Source organism: Sapajus apella, unplaced genomic scaffold (genome assembly GCF_009761245.1).
Source record: "Sapajus apella isolate SASKATOON/1434 unplaced genomic scaffold, GSC_monkey_1.0 scaffold18, whole genome shotgun sequence".
NCBI classification, from domain to species: Eukaryota; Metazoa; Chordata; class Mammalia; order Primates; family Cebidae; genus Sapajus; species Sapajus apella.
The window spans coordinates 15,628,991-15,646,742 of NW_022436958.1; the positions used below are offsets into that span (position 1 = coordinate 15,628,991).

Genomic DNA, 17,752 nt, shown 5'->3' on the forward strand with positions numbered 1-17,752 from the left:
CTTCTTAAAAGAGTACCTACTGATTTCCAGTATTTCTTCAATATATTTCTAGAATAATATAAAGGAGAGGTATAACGCTGATTTCAGTGTTTTTTTTTTCATTTATTATATAAAAGAAAAAAAGTAATGCAGTTGTTTTGTACACATTTGAATTCCATAAAACAAATCCATAGAAATTAGGATACTCTATGCATGCACTCTGCATTTTCTTTGTTAAACGTTTTTATTCACAAAAATAACACCACATTTTTTTTAAAGCCACTAGAGCAGAGGGAGAACAAAGCATGCAGCACTGTACACATTTGCATAGTATATTTTACCCAGCATGCCTTGTAGAATGCTACACATACCTATATCAGAAAAATAAAAGGGGACAAGTTCTTAAAATAAATAACTAAAATTTAAAGAAAGAAAGAAAGAAAGAAAATTATTTGACAAAGGCATTTTTGATCCCACTTTGTCAATGGAGATATAGCAATAGCCTGGGATTTCAACAGCCCTCAGAATAGTAGGAAAAATTGTTTTACATCATTTTGCCATATTTCTGATTTAGCATGTTTTATGTTAATACATTTATTTTTATTCTCACCCACCATCCCTTCAAAAACACAGCTAATGGCTTTAACTTATGTGTCAAAGTAGTATTCCATACAAAACAAATGAAAGAATCACTAATATAATTTTGTTGTTGCTGGGACATCTGTATTGATCATTCTGACTTGAGGCTGTGAAAAATATGAACATTTCAAACATGTCCAAAATTCAGAGGAGCCCTATGAGCTCACCTGCTGTGACTTTCTGTCGCTATTGAAAGAGAAGAAATAAGAAGAGAAAATATAGTATGAGTGTTATCACAAAATAAAATTTAATAAGTTTCGTGGAAGGGAATAAAACAAAAGAAATTACATCCACAGATTGCAAGGCTATGAAGTAAATTCCCAGAAAAGTATCAAGCAGCAAGTTTAAAAGATGATAGATGAAGTAAATCTGATAAAACTTAGAACTAAATGGACATACTCTTAAAAAATATGACCGCCAAATTTAACAGTGGATTTTGTTATAAGTTTGTGCTATAACAAATGTGCTTCTTTCTCCTCAACCTATTTTCATATTGGCAAAATATATATTTTATAATTTTGTACTGTACAATATATGTCTTTGCTACATTATTTTTCTACTGCTAATGCAGATTATAAGTAACAACATAGATTTATTTTGGCAATAAAATGCTTTCATTTTAATAACGTCCCAGAAAATATTGTAAGGCATATGAAAAATAGTATGCAACAATATAGTGTTAATGATCCCGCATCTTTAATACATCCCTTATGCATACAGAATTCACACTGATTTCAGTTAAAAGTGTGTGAAAGTGGCATGCAAGTAGGGCAAGAGTGGCCCCTACATAAATATAGACACTGCCATTGGTTGAGAAATTTAAGTGTTCAAAACATAACCAAGAACACTTACGAAGTATTGAAAAGCTAGAGGCCAGCCACTACTGGTTCTTAGTTCCCCTTTTCACTCCTTATAATTTTCAAATGAGGAAGTATCAGTATATTCTCCCAAACCACTCTAAATTCATCAGTAACATTTTCTACCATCCTTTTGCAAATGGTATATCATGAGAAACAAAAGAAAGTTTCATCTATAACTATGACTCCCCCAAACCAATTGCTATTCACTCTTAATTATACTTTGTTTATGGCAAGTAGAAGTTACAACCCTTAGGATTATCTGATGAGATACTTTGTCTTCTCATAATATCCCTCAATTACATGAAGCATTTAGAATTAATGATCTACAAGTTAAAAGAGATAGTTGATATCAAAGGATGTATTTCATTTAAGAAAGGCCATTTTAATAAAAGAAAAAACGTTTTAAAAGTAATTTTTGAATGCTGTTGTTCTGGGTATCTATGTGAGCCAATTTTACTATTTTGACTAACTTGACTGCTTAAGTCAAAAAGAAGGTCATCCTTATTGTCTGTCTAACAGCTAATTGACTTGACTGGTTTGATCATGATTGTCATTTTAAAGAAGACTGTTCTCTGCCCCATAGACACAGCTTGAGTAAGTAACTTAGTAACAGTTATAGTATTGACAGTATTTAAAGGTATGAGAAACTAATAAAACAGATTTTATTACATAATTTCCTATAGAGTTTTCATTCATATAGTCATTCAAGGATGAGTTTTATATAATTAAAAAAAAAACATGCAACATTGTCATAAAAGACAAAGGCAGAAATATAAAAGGAATAAGGGGTACATAGCATTTATTTGAAACATTGATATGAAGTTTATTCCAATTACATGGGAGTCCAAGGTAATGCACATCCTTACCCAGTAAATGGCTAAGTCATGCTCTGGGTCTCTGTATAAGTCAAGGATCAACAAAATGTAAATTTGCAAACCAGCTGCTCTTAAACATAAAGTCTCTGGACCTCTACTTTCTTTTAGACTTACAACTAGATATTATAACAAGTTGCACACAAAGGCAATCCCCTTGCAGTTTCTGTTCCCTATGATGACTTATCTGTTAAATTAACCTTGCCTCATGATAAGCTGTGAACCAATTCAAGAAAACTTTGCTAACATGGAAGAAACAAAAAGGGTGCCAAGAGCATTTTGGAAACAGTTTGAAATCTAAAGGGAAGGCGTATTTTTAACACTCTATGCATTTAGCTTTGCAGCAAGGTTAGCCAGAATAGTAAGAAATTTGATCACTACTTATTGACAGGTGTTTTTCCCTTTAAAGACAGATTGTCTTCTCTAGAGAAGAGGTAGTAAATATATCCATACATAGGGTAATTTCTATAGTGGTATCACATTTTTAAAGCAAATACCAAAATACAACTGTTTAAGAAAACATATACTAACATGCAAATTAAGGTTGCCAAGAAACATTCTTAATGGACATCCTGGGTCTTAACAACATTTTGTGATATGTTCATTTAAAGAGTTTAAATTTGCAAACATCTTTTGGCATAATTTCCTTTCCTTACTTCCTTTCACTGCTTCCACTTCCTATTATGAATTTTAAGGCCCCCACACAAAAGACAAGTTCAAGTATGCAGGTATGAAAAGAGGTTAACATTCCAAAAATACATTTTGCAAACAACAACAATAATTAAATAGCAAATTATTTAAAGGGAACAAATAATTGTCTCAGGATTTGTTTCACGTTAGTAAAATTCATTTCATTAAAGATTAACTGCAACGACTTATGTAGTCACAAAATTAAGATTCTTATTAGGAAAGATCATCAGTCTAAATTGTTAGCAATTTCAACCTTCTCTCCAATGGAACTGTATAAAGATAAGAGAGAATCATCATTTATAAACAATTCTAAGTGTTGCTTTAAATGGTAAACAAGATAATGTTGTTGGTTATAATATTAGAGTCACATTATACCCTTGAGAGTTAACATCAGGATTGACAAATTGCATTCCCTTTTTTCCAGTACTACATTTCTACACTGTTACATGAGTCCACATTGTTATATGTCTGTAACTGAAATCACAGAATTCTAGTATGTGGCTTATGCTGTAAAACAGCTTCAAAACAGTAAAAGACTTGCTTTTCCTGCTTATATTTTTTTATCTTTAAATAAAATTAATTAAAAACAAAGTATTTATGGAATATGTATTTTTCAAAGGTGCTTGGTGTGCTTGGCAAAAAATAAAACTTTTCATTTAGTATATATCTAGATTTTAAGTATCATTTACACAATAAACTCTTAAATCTTTAAAAAAAATAAGATGTATATCCCTTATTTGAGGAAGATAAACTTACTGCAGAAGGAAGGGGAAACAATATGCCAAATTAAAGTAAACATTTAAATGTATCCATCAATAAAATAGACATTATACCCTTTCCAAGATTGTTTGCTTTTGAATAAGAATGGAAAGCAAAACAGGTATGGACATCTGATGGTAAATAATAGATTGGTTTTGTGCACAGATATTGAATGAGCCTCTCTTTATCAGCATGACATGGAAGACTGGAAACAAGGCTTTGAGAGGCCTTTAAAAACAAGTGACTTTAAAAAAGTTGAAAGAAGATGGTAATCTTGATGACTAGGAAATATATGTAAATGCTGTTACAGCTACCTGCCATAAAATATAAATATCTTAAAGTAGTTAAATGACCAAATTGCTAATGCTACTACAGAAAAAGCTGAACAGCTGTCTAGTCTAAATTTATACACCTTGGTGCACTCTTTGCAATTAAATACTTTAATGCGCACAAACAAGAAACCAGCAAAGCATATAGAAAAATGTTTTGGCTAATGTTTTCTTTCTCATGCAAGTATGTGCTGTACATGTAATAAATATATTTTTGTTTGCTGGAAGATGCTCTTCTGTGTTCTAGCAAAGTATTCAGTAATGGCAGGTTATATGTTTATTAAAGTGCCTAATGGATATAACTCTTTTAAAATGTCTTAACTGAAAGTTTTATAAGCTTCACTAGATGACAGAAGAATCTCACAAGCCAGTATCACATGTTAACTTTTAAAATTTACTAAGCCCATATTTTTTAATTGTATCAAATATTTGAAATGACTTACAGAATTATAGGTATCCTCATTATCAGCTAAACAGGTTCATAATGGGGTACATACAGTGAACAGAAAGGCAGGGGGCATGTGGTGAGGTTGTAATGGGGTTCAAGATATGTATAGCTAATCAATAATATGGAACTTATTTCCATGGTCAAGAAGATTACTGAACTGGTGCATGCTTTGAGTGCCTAAATATTGACAAGCTTGGGGAAAACAGAATATAAAATTAATTATCATTATTTTCAAAAATAGGCTTCATGACATGTACTAGCAGAAAAGGACTTTTATGCCTGGATTTATTGGGGTTTTAGAAAATGCATGCATTGTAGACCTTTAGAAACAAGAGTTATTTTTTTCAAAGACATTTGTGTAAAAAGGGTCAATTTCAATAATTTCTTGGATCATAGTGAATCTAAGTCTTCCTTAATAATATAAAACCTAGGTCACCAATTCCATAATCATAGCCATTGGAAAACTGTGAAGACTTAATAAGATGAAGAGGAGTGTTCATTAGAAGAAATAAGGCAGCTCAAACTCCAAATTCTTTATAATTTTCTGCATTAAAAATGCTATAATTTTAGTTAACAAATATTTTCTGAATCTATGAGTTTATTTTTTGCTGCAAGCTTTTAAAATCATCATTTGTTTTAACTTTTTTCAATTAGTCACTTTGTAAAAAAAACAAAAACAAAAAAAAACACCTCTTGAACATCAAAGTTGAATGTGTCCACATAAAACAAAAATCCTCAGCATGATTTAAAGAATTTGTTGAAGGGCCAGAACATTCAGATATCCAAAGACAGAGACTGAGAGAAGTAATGGAAAGATACTCCATCGTGTTGGCGGGAAATACTGACCCTGTGTTTGTGTTAAGTGGACTAGATGAATTCCCATCTGCAAGTGTTTAGCTTTGCACTCAGGAGGATTGGTACCACATCCTTACTATCTGACTTCAGATTCCTGGATGTATGCAGTTGTGATCAGATTGATTAAAGGGAGAACAACACCCCATTTTATATTTCATATAACCAGCTATGTTTGGGCTTCTCTTTACTGTTCTCTCTCACTGCTGAAAAAATTTTGAGGTTTTTTTGCTTGTTTGTTTTTGCCAACTTCAAACAAGCTAACAGTACTGACTAAACAAAAAGCAAAACACTTTGAATACAACAGCTGTGCCAGGAAAGAAATAAAAATATTAAAATCTGAGGAGACTATATAATTTCTGCATTAAGATTTCTGAGATTTTTGGCACTATCAATACATTTGGTAAGTCTGAAAAGTCATTCTGGCAACATTAACATATATTAAAATGTTTATACATTCCAACTTTAAGTGTAAATTTAGCTCCCAACAAATAAATACCAAAGCTGGATTTGGTTTCTATTGGTATTTTGATTTTCTTATCATTAGGGTTTTTTTTCCCAAGATTTTTTTCAATCATTGCAACATGCTCAAGCAGACTTTCTAGTCAATTTACCCAAATTCCAACAGGAATTGGTTTATAAATTGGTTCCAACTGGAACTGGTCATTTGGAATTTCCAGCATGGGAAATTATTTTATATGTGCCTTCTAAGTACCCTAAATTACAAATTGATGTGTCTACATCTATGAAGAAAACAAAATGTACTGTTATCATGTAAATGTTGCACTTAAAAATATCTATATGATCGGGCATCTAATATCCATCTAGACTCAAGGGCATAATGTAATTTTTATTTTTTGCCCCTTACTTAGCATCAAATGACAGCAGCCCATTAGCACAGTAAATACTGTGCCGTGTTAGCCAAGTTAAGATGATTGGTTTATCCTAGTACTGCTATGGCAAATTGTCAACAGATGAATATTTTTTGTTTCATCAGACTCAAAGCCTATGTCGGGAGTCATGGCTATATCCCCCAGGTGATCCTCGGTTCCTATGGGGTTTGTAAGTGTCCTGGTATGAGTCAGGGTAATCTTCTTCCACAAGAGGGTAATGATCTCGGCTATGCTGGGAACTGGAAGACAAGCGGTTCCTACTCTTCCGAGCCCTTTCATTGTGATAATTTTCATCAGATGTCATTAGACTTCGTCTTTCAATTGGAGAGTTCTCTGTGGAGTGGTTGCTGTGCCTCATTCGCTGACTCTAAAAATATCAGATAGTTCATTGATTAAATAATGTCAGCTTCATTCATCTAAACATGTAAATGTATGTAAAATAATAGGATCCGTACAATAAGATGCTTAATATATGACTTAATAAGGCATTCTGATGCACCAATAATAGCCTGCTCAGAATATCTGCTTTTATTTATTTGGGACACAACATGAAAAGATGCCAGAGAGTGTTGTTGACAGTTTATGAATTTAATTCCACAGTGCTGAATGACTGTGCTACCTATTGCAAATGCAGAATTGAAAGCTAACTGTTAAATGGAAACTTAATGTATTTAGGAAGGCCCAATAATTCAATTTCTATTGCAAAAGTGAAAATTATTTTACTATTGGGAAATAAAGTTCAGAATAGCATTTATTATTTTATTTAAATCTCTTGAATTCATATAATCTTTCTTTTTCTTTCTTTTTTTTTTTTTTTTTTGAGACAGAGTTTCGCTCTTGTTACCCAGGCTGGAGTGCAATGGTGCAATCTCGGCTCACCGCAGCCTCCACCTCCTGGGTTCAGGCAATTCTCCTGCCTCAGCCTCCTGAGTAGCTGGGATTACAGGCACGTGCCACCATGCCCAGCTGATTTTTTGTATTTTTAGTCGAGACGGAGTTTCACCATGTTGACCAGGATGGCCTCAATCTCTTGACCTCGTGATCCACCCGCCTCGGCCTCCCAAAGTGCTGGGATTACAGGCGTGAGCCACCGCGCCCGGCATAATCTTTCTTTTTCTAAAGTAACACACCTCACCTTGATCTAACTGAATATTCCTTATACCTTTTTTTTTTTTTTTTTTTTTGAGACAGAGTCTTGCTCTGTCAGCAGGTGCCAGGCTGGAGTTCAGTGGCCCAATCTTGGCTCACTGCAACCTCCACCACTCAGGTTCAAGCAATTCTCCTGCCTCAGCCTCCCGAGTAGCTGGGACTACAGGCGTGTGCCACCACACCCAGCTATTTTTTGTATTTTTTAGTAGAGACGGGGTTTCACCATATTGGCCAGATGGTCTCGATCTCTTGACCTCATGATCCACCCTCCTTGGCGTCCCAAAGTGTTGGGATTACAGGCATGAGCCACCATGCCCGGCCTCCTTATACCTTTAAAAAATTTTAATAAAATTATTACTTGTGCTGTTCATAAAATAAAATGTTTGTGGCTGGGTGCGGTGGCTCACACCCACTAATCCCAGCACTTTGGGGGGCTGAGGCAGGTGAATCACAAGGTTAGGAGTTCAAGACCAGGCTGGTCAAGATGGTGAAACCCTGTGTCTATTAAAAATACACACACACACATACACAAATTAGCTAGGTGTGGTGATGGGCACCTGTAATCCCAGCTACTCGGGAGGCTGAGGCAGAGAATTGCTTGAATCTGAGAGGCAGAGTTTGCAGTGAGCTGAAATCACGCTATTGCACTCCAGCCTGAGCAACAGAGCAAGACTCCATCTCAAAAAAAAAAAGTGTCTGTTTCTGCATCCTATATAAATGTAATAATCATTCCAAGGGTGTATACAATAATTATAAAGCCAACTAACTGATACATTTACAAACATTGCTTCCTCAACTAAAATGTCCTGCAAAATAATCTTCCAATATAAGCTAAATTCCTCAAATATCATTAATTGAAATTAGTATCTTAAGATACTTATTTGATGGCTCAGAAAATGTTATTCCACATTTTTCTTCACTATGAGAAAACATTTAGCTAATTGTATCTACCAGTTTAGGTAGGTCACATCATTTAAGGCACAGGATACTGCTGAAACCATGAGCCCACACACATCTCATCTAAAATACATTCAGATTCAGGCAGAAGGAAGTTCATTTGACAGGTCACAGACTGTGCCTTTAACCTCAAGCAGATGTCTAACAATGAAGTATCAATAGTTACCATGAGAAGAAATAGGCCACAGAATAAAGGGTAATACATTAACTCATTAGTGAAACAGGGAGAACCACTCTAGGTGGATGTCTTAGCAGTGATGAGCCAAGAGTGTTGCATTCATTACAAAAGTGCAACATTGCATTTCTACCTACGTTACAGAAGCATATTGCTTCATGCATCTATTTCTCATTCCACAATGTACAATTCAGAGCCGATCCAAACTAGTCAATGGTAATGTACACTCAGATCAGCCCAAGGAAGTGAAACAAGGCAGGAAATAGTCCTAATGCATGTATATGTGCTGTACATTACCATAGTACATTTTTCATGTTCATTTCTAGTTTCAAAACCTATTCATATGTGTGGCAGTTTTTCTGCTTACAAAGGTACAATTTGGTAACAGAGTAATACAGCTATAATAGCATTTCAGAGAGTGTCATTTATCTCAGAGTTAACTCCATATGATCGACAATTATGACTATCATTATAACCCATTAAAACAAAACTCATCATGATACAAGAGGCCTCAATTGACTACATGTTCCTCAGTTTGCTGCAGGTTTGGCCACATTCCAGCAGCTACCTGATAAATAGTAAACAATAATCGATGTAGAAAGACAAGGCTTATCTCATACCATGAGGTCTCTGGCTCCCTATCTCTACCTCTGAGTGCAGCCCCAGAACAGCAGAAGAGAAAACCTCTTGATCCTGTGTTCGTCCTCAGCATCCCTAAAGGACACATACCACAGCCACTTACAAAGGTGAGCCCCTGCAAAACTCCAAGAAAACTCAGGGATCGGTTACTGTTTCTGAACAGAGCAACTCTACTTATATCCACATTGTCTTGTGCAAGGTAGAGAGCAGGCCTAGCAACCTGGGTGGGGCAGGATTAGTTAAGGGCAGTTGAAAGGCCTATCTGCACCCATATATTTTACTTAGCTATTGTGTAATCCTTACGAAGTAGCATTAAGAAGTAATGGAGGGGCCAGGAGTGGTGGCTCATGACGGTAATCTCAACACTTTGGAAGGCTAAGGCAGGAAGATTGCTTGAAGCCAGGAGTTTGAGACCGTCCTGGGCAACAAAGTGAGACATTGTCTCTATAGATTTTTTTTTTTTTTTAATTATCCATGTGTGTAGTGTGTGCCTGTAGTCCCAGCTATTTGGGACGCTGAGGCAACAGGATTGCATGAGCTCATGAGTCCAGAAATTTATGGCTGCAGTGAGCCATAATCATACTACTGCATTCCAGCCTGGACAACAGAGCGAGACTATGTCTCTAAAAAAAAGTAATGGGCAGGTGCACTGAATAGGCATTAAGTTTCCCAGCAGAGTTTACATGTAGGTAAGGTTAATTTACCTAAGTAAAATCCATTATAAATTAACAGAGAGCAAAGTTTCTCAGGAAATGATCACTCTCTGGGTAGCTTTCTCTAGGATAGATCCTAATTAGATAATATTTAAGATTTTTAAATATAATGTGCACTCTTCAGATTAAGGATGACTAAAGTCTCCATCATAATCAAGTTCCCAAAGAATTTTACACGTAAAATTGTAAAAAGCACGAGCGACAAAGTGACAATACCTGTAACCCAGAAATTGCTGTGGGATATGGTGAGAGTGCTGTGGAGCCCAAATTCCTTCCCAGCAGTGGGGTCATGGGTGTGCTACTGGTTGTATGGGTGGCACGCCAGTATGCCTCCAGGTACTCCCCTAGATGTTCACACGCGTCCTCAAGCTGATTTTCATCCAATATAACATCAAACATTTCCTGTAGATGACAAGAAAATCCACTTTACTTCCATTTTAGGTTTTAGGCAATGAAACCTAAAATTCCACTTAACAGATAATAGCATTTTTAATAGCTATTAATATCAAATTTGAGGTGCTATATGGGCAGTTTCTAAAGTTAGGGTCAAGTAAAGAGTTACACAGTTATCCATGAACAAATGTGGACATTACTATAAATATGAGAGTGTTCATTCAGTATTTGGATCTTTCATTATTTAGAAAGAAAAAGATGAGGTAGGTGTAAATGCGTTATAGGTCAAATAAAATGAAAACCCATGTGTATTCATATCTTTAGCCATATATTCCTATAGAGCTGCATTCCACATGCTTCAGAATATGAGAGAAGCAAGTTAGTGGCATGGAGATGGGAGTTCTAGACATGTTTTGGGCAATAACCATGTCATTGGAATAAACATTTTTTTCTCCCAAGGTAACTATGTTGAAGGGAATACGTTTACTTAGATAATTTTCAGAATGTTGGTGAAAATAATGTTATCTGTCTTGTGATGAAACAATAAGAAAAGAAAGTTTAGGTTCATAACAGCAAACCACATGGCAGTGGTCTCTGCTACCAAAAGATCATTTCGTGAAATGGTTGAAAAAGAACAAGGAGTGTTTAATTGGAGAAAGCAGAGGGTCACAAAAGAAGTATCTGCTGTCCATGTTTTGGACAGTAAGGCCATTGTTCAACATCTGGTCTGCACTTAGGAAGTTGTTCCGCCTTTACCCCATTATTGCAGTGTGGCTGGGAACACAGACAGAATATAACCCAGACATATACTCATATACTTTTCCGAGTGAAAGTCAGAAAACTTTGGCACCGCACAAAGAGAAAAGTCATTTGACAGGTAAGTGTTAGCACATCTCAACTTCGTTTCTTTCTTTTTTTTGAGACGGAATTTCCGTCTTGTTGCCTAGGCTGGTGTTCAATGGTGCAATCTCGGCTCATTGCAACCTCTGCCTCCCAAATTCAAGTGATTCTCCTGCCTCAGGCTTCCAAGTAGCTGAGATTACAGGCACCTGCCACCACGCCCAGCTAAGATTTTGTGTTTTTAGTAGAGATGGGGTTTCTCCATGTTGGCCAGGCTGGTCTTGAACTCCCAACCTCAGGTGATCCACTCACCCCAGCCTCCCAAAGTGCTGGGATTAGAGGCATGAACCACCGTGCCCGGCCCACCATCCTTCCTCCCTCCCTCCTTGCCTCCCTCCCTCCCTCCCTCTTTTCCTTCTTTCCCTGCCTCCCTCCCTCCCTCCCTCCCTCTTTTCCTTCTTTCCCTCCCTCCTTCCTTCCTTCTATCTCTTTCTCTCTCTTTCTTTCTATTTGAGACAGAGTCTTGGTCTGTGGCCCAGGCCAGAGAGCACTGAACCAAACACAACTCCCTGCAGCCTGGAACACCTGGGTCTAGCCATCCTCCCACCTAGCCATCCTCCCACCTCACTTCTTGAGTAGCTGGGACCACAGGTGTGCACCACTGTGCCTAGCTAATTTTTAAAATTTTTTGTAGAAATGAGATCTCATGTTGCCCAGGCTGGCCTCGAACTCCTGGGCTCTAGGAATCATCCTGCCCAAGCCTCCCAAAGTGCTGAGATTACACATGTGAGTCACCACACCCGGCTCACATCTCAACTTGCAATAGCAGGATTGAAATACCTTTTCCACCACCTTCACCTCCTTTATGAACTCATTTTGCCAAAATAAGAACCCCCCAGGAATGAATCAAAGACAAGGTCGCTGCCATCGGCACTGATAAAGCTGGCTGGATTTAGGTTAATGGCAACTGGATGATGTGAAGTTAGTGGTGTGTCAGCTCAGTCATTCTCTTCAGTGCTTAGAACAAAGATTCCTGAAGCAGAAGTCACCATGGAAACAATCTCTGTCCCAACATTTACTATTTAAATGTTTTATCGCATCAATTTTTATGGAAAATTTTGGCCTTAAATTGGAAAGCCATTTGAGGTTCTTGGAAGAGAACTAAGAAAAGAATAAGATGACTTCATTCCAAATGGACTCATGTTTGAGAGGACTCAGCCAGTTCAACTCAGGTAGAAAATTCCCCCAACCAAGAACAGTTAGGGGATTTCAGATTTTTCTGCACATTTTATTCATTCATAAAATATGTACTCAGTACCTATTTTGTTCTAGGCACCGTGGGTATACAGTGGCAAGGAAAATAGACAACATCTTATGCTCAAGAAGCATCAAGTAAGGTGGGAGAGACAAGTATTAAAATCCATAATAATCTGTGTCACACTGGGACTTTCAGAAAAAATAAAGAGATTGAGCCAGTTAACGTTTGGAGCTGCAGCATAAAGTTCTAGATTTAGAAGGAGGCTTGGAGAAATGTGTGAAAACTGAACTTACGAGGAAGGGGAAATTATGAGTAAGCCAAAGAATGTTATCTGTCGAGGGACGAGAATACAACAAAAAAAGAGAAGCAGAGACACAATGGAAGAAGGAGACCACATGACTGTGAGAGCCGGGGAAAGCAGCTACTTCCAAGAGTTTCTGTCAACATATATGCTTACAATAAATACCCCTTTTCCAGTAAAGTAACCCAGGGGAATTCTCTGTCTCTTGCAATCAAAAGCCCCTCCCTCCCTCAGGTAAACATTCAACAGTTACAAATACAGAAACTGAGAACTGTCCATGATGCTTTGATGTAAATAGTGGCATTGAGGTGCTGACTTGAGTGAGACAAGGACAGCTATAGCCCAAAGAACATCCACAGACTCAGATGGCACCAGAGGAAGAAAGAGGAAACAAGGCAGCACCAGAACAAAGGGCCATTCTCTCGCCCACTCCGGACTAAAGTGTGCATCAAGTTGTACACTTTATGTGATTTGGAGTTGGTTGTTTATATCATTTGATTTATATGAACCATAAATTTGATTACCTAGGTCTCATTCTATAATGTGGGTTTGATTAGTCTCAACAAGTCATTATCTTGCTGTTTCATAAAGTGCCAAACTGAAGAGGCTTCCAAGGATACCTGGGCTGGACGGGTCCTGATATTCACAGCCAGGATTGCAAAGCCCAAGGAGGATAAGCAGCACAAATGGCAGAATGTTACTTGAATGAGGTTTAAATCTACTTGGCTGTTCTACTTGTTACATTGTCACTGTCGTAGACACAATTAGTGGCACATTTAATTACCAGTAAGTTTAAAGCACTTCTCTTTGCCAATGAATGGATAGAATCTGTATATATCAGCACATGACTGTGTGCTTAAGCCTCAGTCATTTCTAGGAAACTGTGCTTTTGCGCTGCTAAAAGACAGATATAGGTTGGAAGATGACTTGAAACTGCTTTTAGGTTTTCAAAAAGCACAGAGAAAAGCAAATTTCTGCTTCTGAATGAATACTGACATATGTGGCTTATTTTCAACTAGGGAGAATTTCACAGCCTGTATCTGTGACAATTTTTCTCTTTAGCTGTTTAGGAAATAACACAGCTGAGTAGACCAGAGTGCTAGAAACTCACTATCAGGGGAAAACAATTTTTTAAAATCATACAAGAAATGCAAAAAGAAGCAACCCAATGAATTATGCAAACCAGATTTGCCAATTTTTCATAAATTTAAAGGTTCAAGTCTAGACAGCTCCTTACTATGCAATATGTGGTTTGCAGCATGGCCTATGGATGCAGAGAGCTCCTAATCAGCAGAAGTCCCAGGCAGTGAACAGTTACCCACTGAGTGATATCATGCCCTTGGTGCAGCCCAAGAGAAGGGCAACGCTGAGCTGTTTTCCAAGCAGAGCCACAGCAAACACATCTGCCCTTCTATGATGGGATATTCTCTTTAGATGAAGTAGGCAGAAATGGTGTGGCTGCCAAAGTAAATACGTAGTGAAGAAGGGAATCAAAACAAACCATCAAAAAATCAGGCACATTAGGTCCCCTTTCTGGACAAGCTCTTTCAAGAAAACTAAAAACAAAGCATTGTGAATAACCAAGAGTGAAAAACATGCCTCTAGCTCATGTAGTGGGTACAAGAACTAAAATGACAGGGAAGAAATAAAGGGGAAGAAAGACTGAAACTGAATAAAATGAAAATGAATACTTGCAAAGCTTAAAAAAAAGTGGTTCTCCATTCACAGAGTAAGATGTAACAATCTTTACTAGGGAAGCCACCTGAATTAGGGTGACCAATTGCTGTGGTTGCTGGGGATCTCAGGGTTTCAGGGGACATGAGACTATCACTGCTATACCCTGAAAATCCTGAGCAAATGGTTAGTCACCCTGCTTTTTACAGAAGATGCAGCACTCTTTGGGTCCTACCTGGAGGAAATGGAGCATATTCCATTTATTTCTTTCCAATTCTTTTGGGAGGGATGATATATGGAGACACTGGGTAAGTTCCTTAATGACTAAAATACACATTTTCTAGCATGGAGGGGAGAATCTCATTAAAACTCATATATATTGTTTGATTTTTTTTTTTAAATCTAGGAAGCTGCTATTGAATTTTTTAATAAAAAGTTTATAAAATGTAGAAACTAATTTTGCAGTTTAACTTTTTTTTTTTTTTTCTGGAGATAGAGTCTTACTATGATGCCCAGGCTGGAGTGCAGTGGCATAACCTCAGATCACTGCAGCCTCAACCTCTGGGGCTCAGGTGATTCTCCCACCTCAGCCTCCTGAGTAACTAGGACTACAGGTGTACAACACCACACCTGGCTAATTTTTTGTAGTTTTTGGTAGAGATGGGTTTTCCCAAGTTGCCCAGGCTAGTATCGAACTCCTGGGCTCAAATGATCCACCTGCCTCAGCCTCCCAAAGTGCTGGGATTACAGGCATAAGCCACTGTGCCTGAACTTAACTTTTTAAAGTTGGTTCATTACTGGATATTAGCTAGACAGGGGATTAAATGTACCGAAACTCTTCCATGCATATAATAATTATAATTATGTGCACTGCTTTACATTTATTTGTTGTACATAGATAAAACTGCATGTTGGGTATTTTTCTTATTTCTAAATGGTAAAAAGAAATAATATGGGTGAGTATACTTTTATTTCCTTGCTATTGGAAAATATAGAGACCCAGAAACTAACACCAAAAAAAAAAAAAAAAAAAAAAGATTGGGGCAGCACTTTGGGAGCCAAAGGCAGGAGGATCACTTGAGCCCAGGGGTTCAAGATCAGCCTAGGCAACATTGCAAAACCCTGTCTCTACAAAAAATTAGCTGGGCATAGTGGCATATTCCTATGGACCCAGCTACTGGGGAGGCTGAGGTGGAAGAATTGCTTGAGCTGGGGAGGCCATGATTGTAACACTGCACTTCAGCCTGGACAACAGAGCAAGACCCTGTTTCAACAAAACAAAACACTCACAAAAAAGACTGGCAATTCCTTTTCAGCAAAATAAAACAGCAGGATGGTACAACATGTAATGCTAATTATAAAATAACCAATGTTTCTTTCATATTAAAACTGCATTCTTTACATTATTAAAGCTTTTGAGATTCTGAGTACTTAACTCACTGATCAACTCATGATAGGAAATTATACGCTAAGTTGAAGGGCTTTTTAAAAATCTATGCTGGGCGTGGGGGCTCACACCTATAATCCCAGCACTTTGGGAGAATGAGGTGAGTGGGTCACCTGAGGTCAGGAGTTTGAGACCATCTCTTTTAAAAAATACAAAAATCTCTTTTAAAAATACAAAAATTAGCTGGGTGTGGTGGCACATGCCTATAGTCCCAGCTACTTGAGAGGCTGAAGCAAGAGAATCGCTTGAACCCAGAAGGTGGAGGCTGCAGTGAGCTGAGATCGCACCACTGCACTCCAGCCAGGGTGACAATATTATAGGGCTCTAGCAATTAGTCCCAGGTAGTTTCCACTTTAATGAGCTAAACAGGAAAGATAATCATAATTTTTGCCAGTTGGTGAGGGTAATATGAGGGCAAAAATGTGTGACTTTGATTCTTTTGACGTCCTCTCTCTTGATAATTTGTGACATTTGTTGTGAAGCCAAACATGTTTTTCTCCCCACACCTCTCCATCCTGTCCATTTGTATTCTTCAGAGATTACACCATCTACCAACATTCATGCCTACAGAAAAGGTATCCCATATTTTTGTTAAAGTCATATTAATTGGATGTGTTAGATCATAGCATTGATGGGAATGAACTACCCCTAACTCGATATACCCAAGCTCAGTGGCTGAAATCCCTAGAAAAGGTATAGTCACCTTTGGGCTGAGAGAAACTGGATCCCATGTACCCTTGTTTCATGAAGCAAACACCTGAAATTGATTACTCCCCTTCTCAAAAGCAGTGTTAGGAATTAAACTGTGGACATCCAGGGCTGTGAATAATGAATGCACCAATGAGGAGAGCACTTCGAATAGACAGGTAAATGCACACGATTCTAAATAATTCAGATAAAATGACTGGAAGAGGCCAGTGGAAAACTACTGCTGTGAGAGCAATACGATCAAGGATTACTGGGCACTCTCATTCCCTCCAGAATTCTTGTGTTTCATAGAATAAATCTGAGTCCATTCAGCAGTGGAAAATAAAGAGTGACAGAAGAGAACTACCATGGTTACTGTAACATTAGAGGTTTGCAAGACTCTACTGAGGAGATGAGTTCCCCTCTTGCAGAGAGAGCGATCAATGTCATTTTACACACACAAAAACATGACACAGCTCAAACCGCCACAGGGTCAGCTTTGGGTAACACAAGCCAGATTGTAACTAAGTAGAATTAAAGGATTACATTTCATTTATATATTCAATTGTCTGTCTCTCTGCTTTTCTTCTTATTACCATAGTAATGGGGAGTTTACACTTGGCCTTCTTAAAATATAGACTATTTTCAACTTATCTGAAGAGGAAAATAATACTAATACTTGGTGGAAGGAAAAAAATCTAAAAATGTAATATATAGATATATAATGGAAATACAAAATCAGGCTTGTCACATTTAAAAAAAATGAGATAGGTTTGCAGGTCCTATTCCCATAGGCCTCCTTTTGTCTGCATCCCAGCTTTTCTTCTGTGAATCCGGAATGGTCAATGAGAGGAAAGTCCTTTCTCTTTCAAAGTAGAACTATCCAGTAGCCCATTTTCCCCACTCATCTTACTGTCTATGATTTAAATGGTCACAAATGCCTTGACACTGCCTACATGGAGATGGAGAGTTATATTCCCTCCCCTTGAATTTAGGTAGCCTCTGACTTTTTTTTTTTTTTTAAGAGACAATGGTCTTACTCTGTTGGGTGGTGTGCAGTGTCATAATCCTGGCTCACTGCAGCTCTAAACCCCTGGGTTCAAGCAATTCTCCTACCTCAGCCTACCAAGTAGCTAGGACCACACCCAGCTATTTTTTTGTTACCGTTATCTGTGACAGTACAGTATAGACAGAGTTT

General features: G+C 37.5%; 1 protein-coding gene across 5 annotated transcripts in view; it reads right to left on the minus strand.

The window, feature by feature from the left end:
- Positions 1-251: 251 nt before the first annotated feature.
- Positions 252-17,752, minus strand: part of CACNB4 (calcium voltage-gated channel auxiliary subunit beta 4) — a 275,285-nt gene continuing 257,784 nt past the window's right edge. For all 5 annotated transcript variants that reach the window (XM_032286412.1, XM_032286413.1, XM_032286414.1 and 2 more), the window contains 2 exons: positions 10,171-10,356; positions 252-6,688 (listed from right to left, as the gene is read on the minus strand). In XM_032286412.1, coding sequence (XP_032142303.1) covers positions 6,428-6,688; positions 10,171-10,356 — 447 coding nt within the window. In that variant the 3' untranslated portion in view covers positions 252-6,427. The remainder of the gene's footprint in view (positions 6,689-10,170; positions 10,357-17,752) is intronic.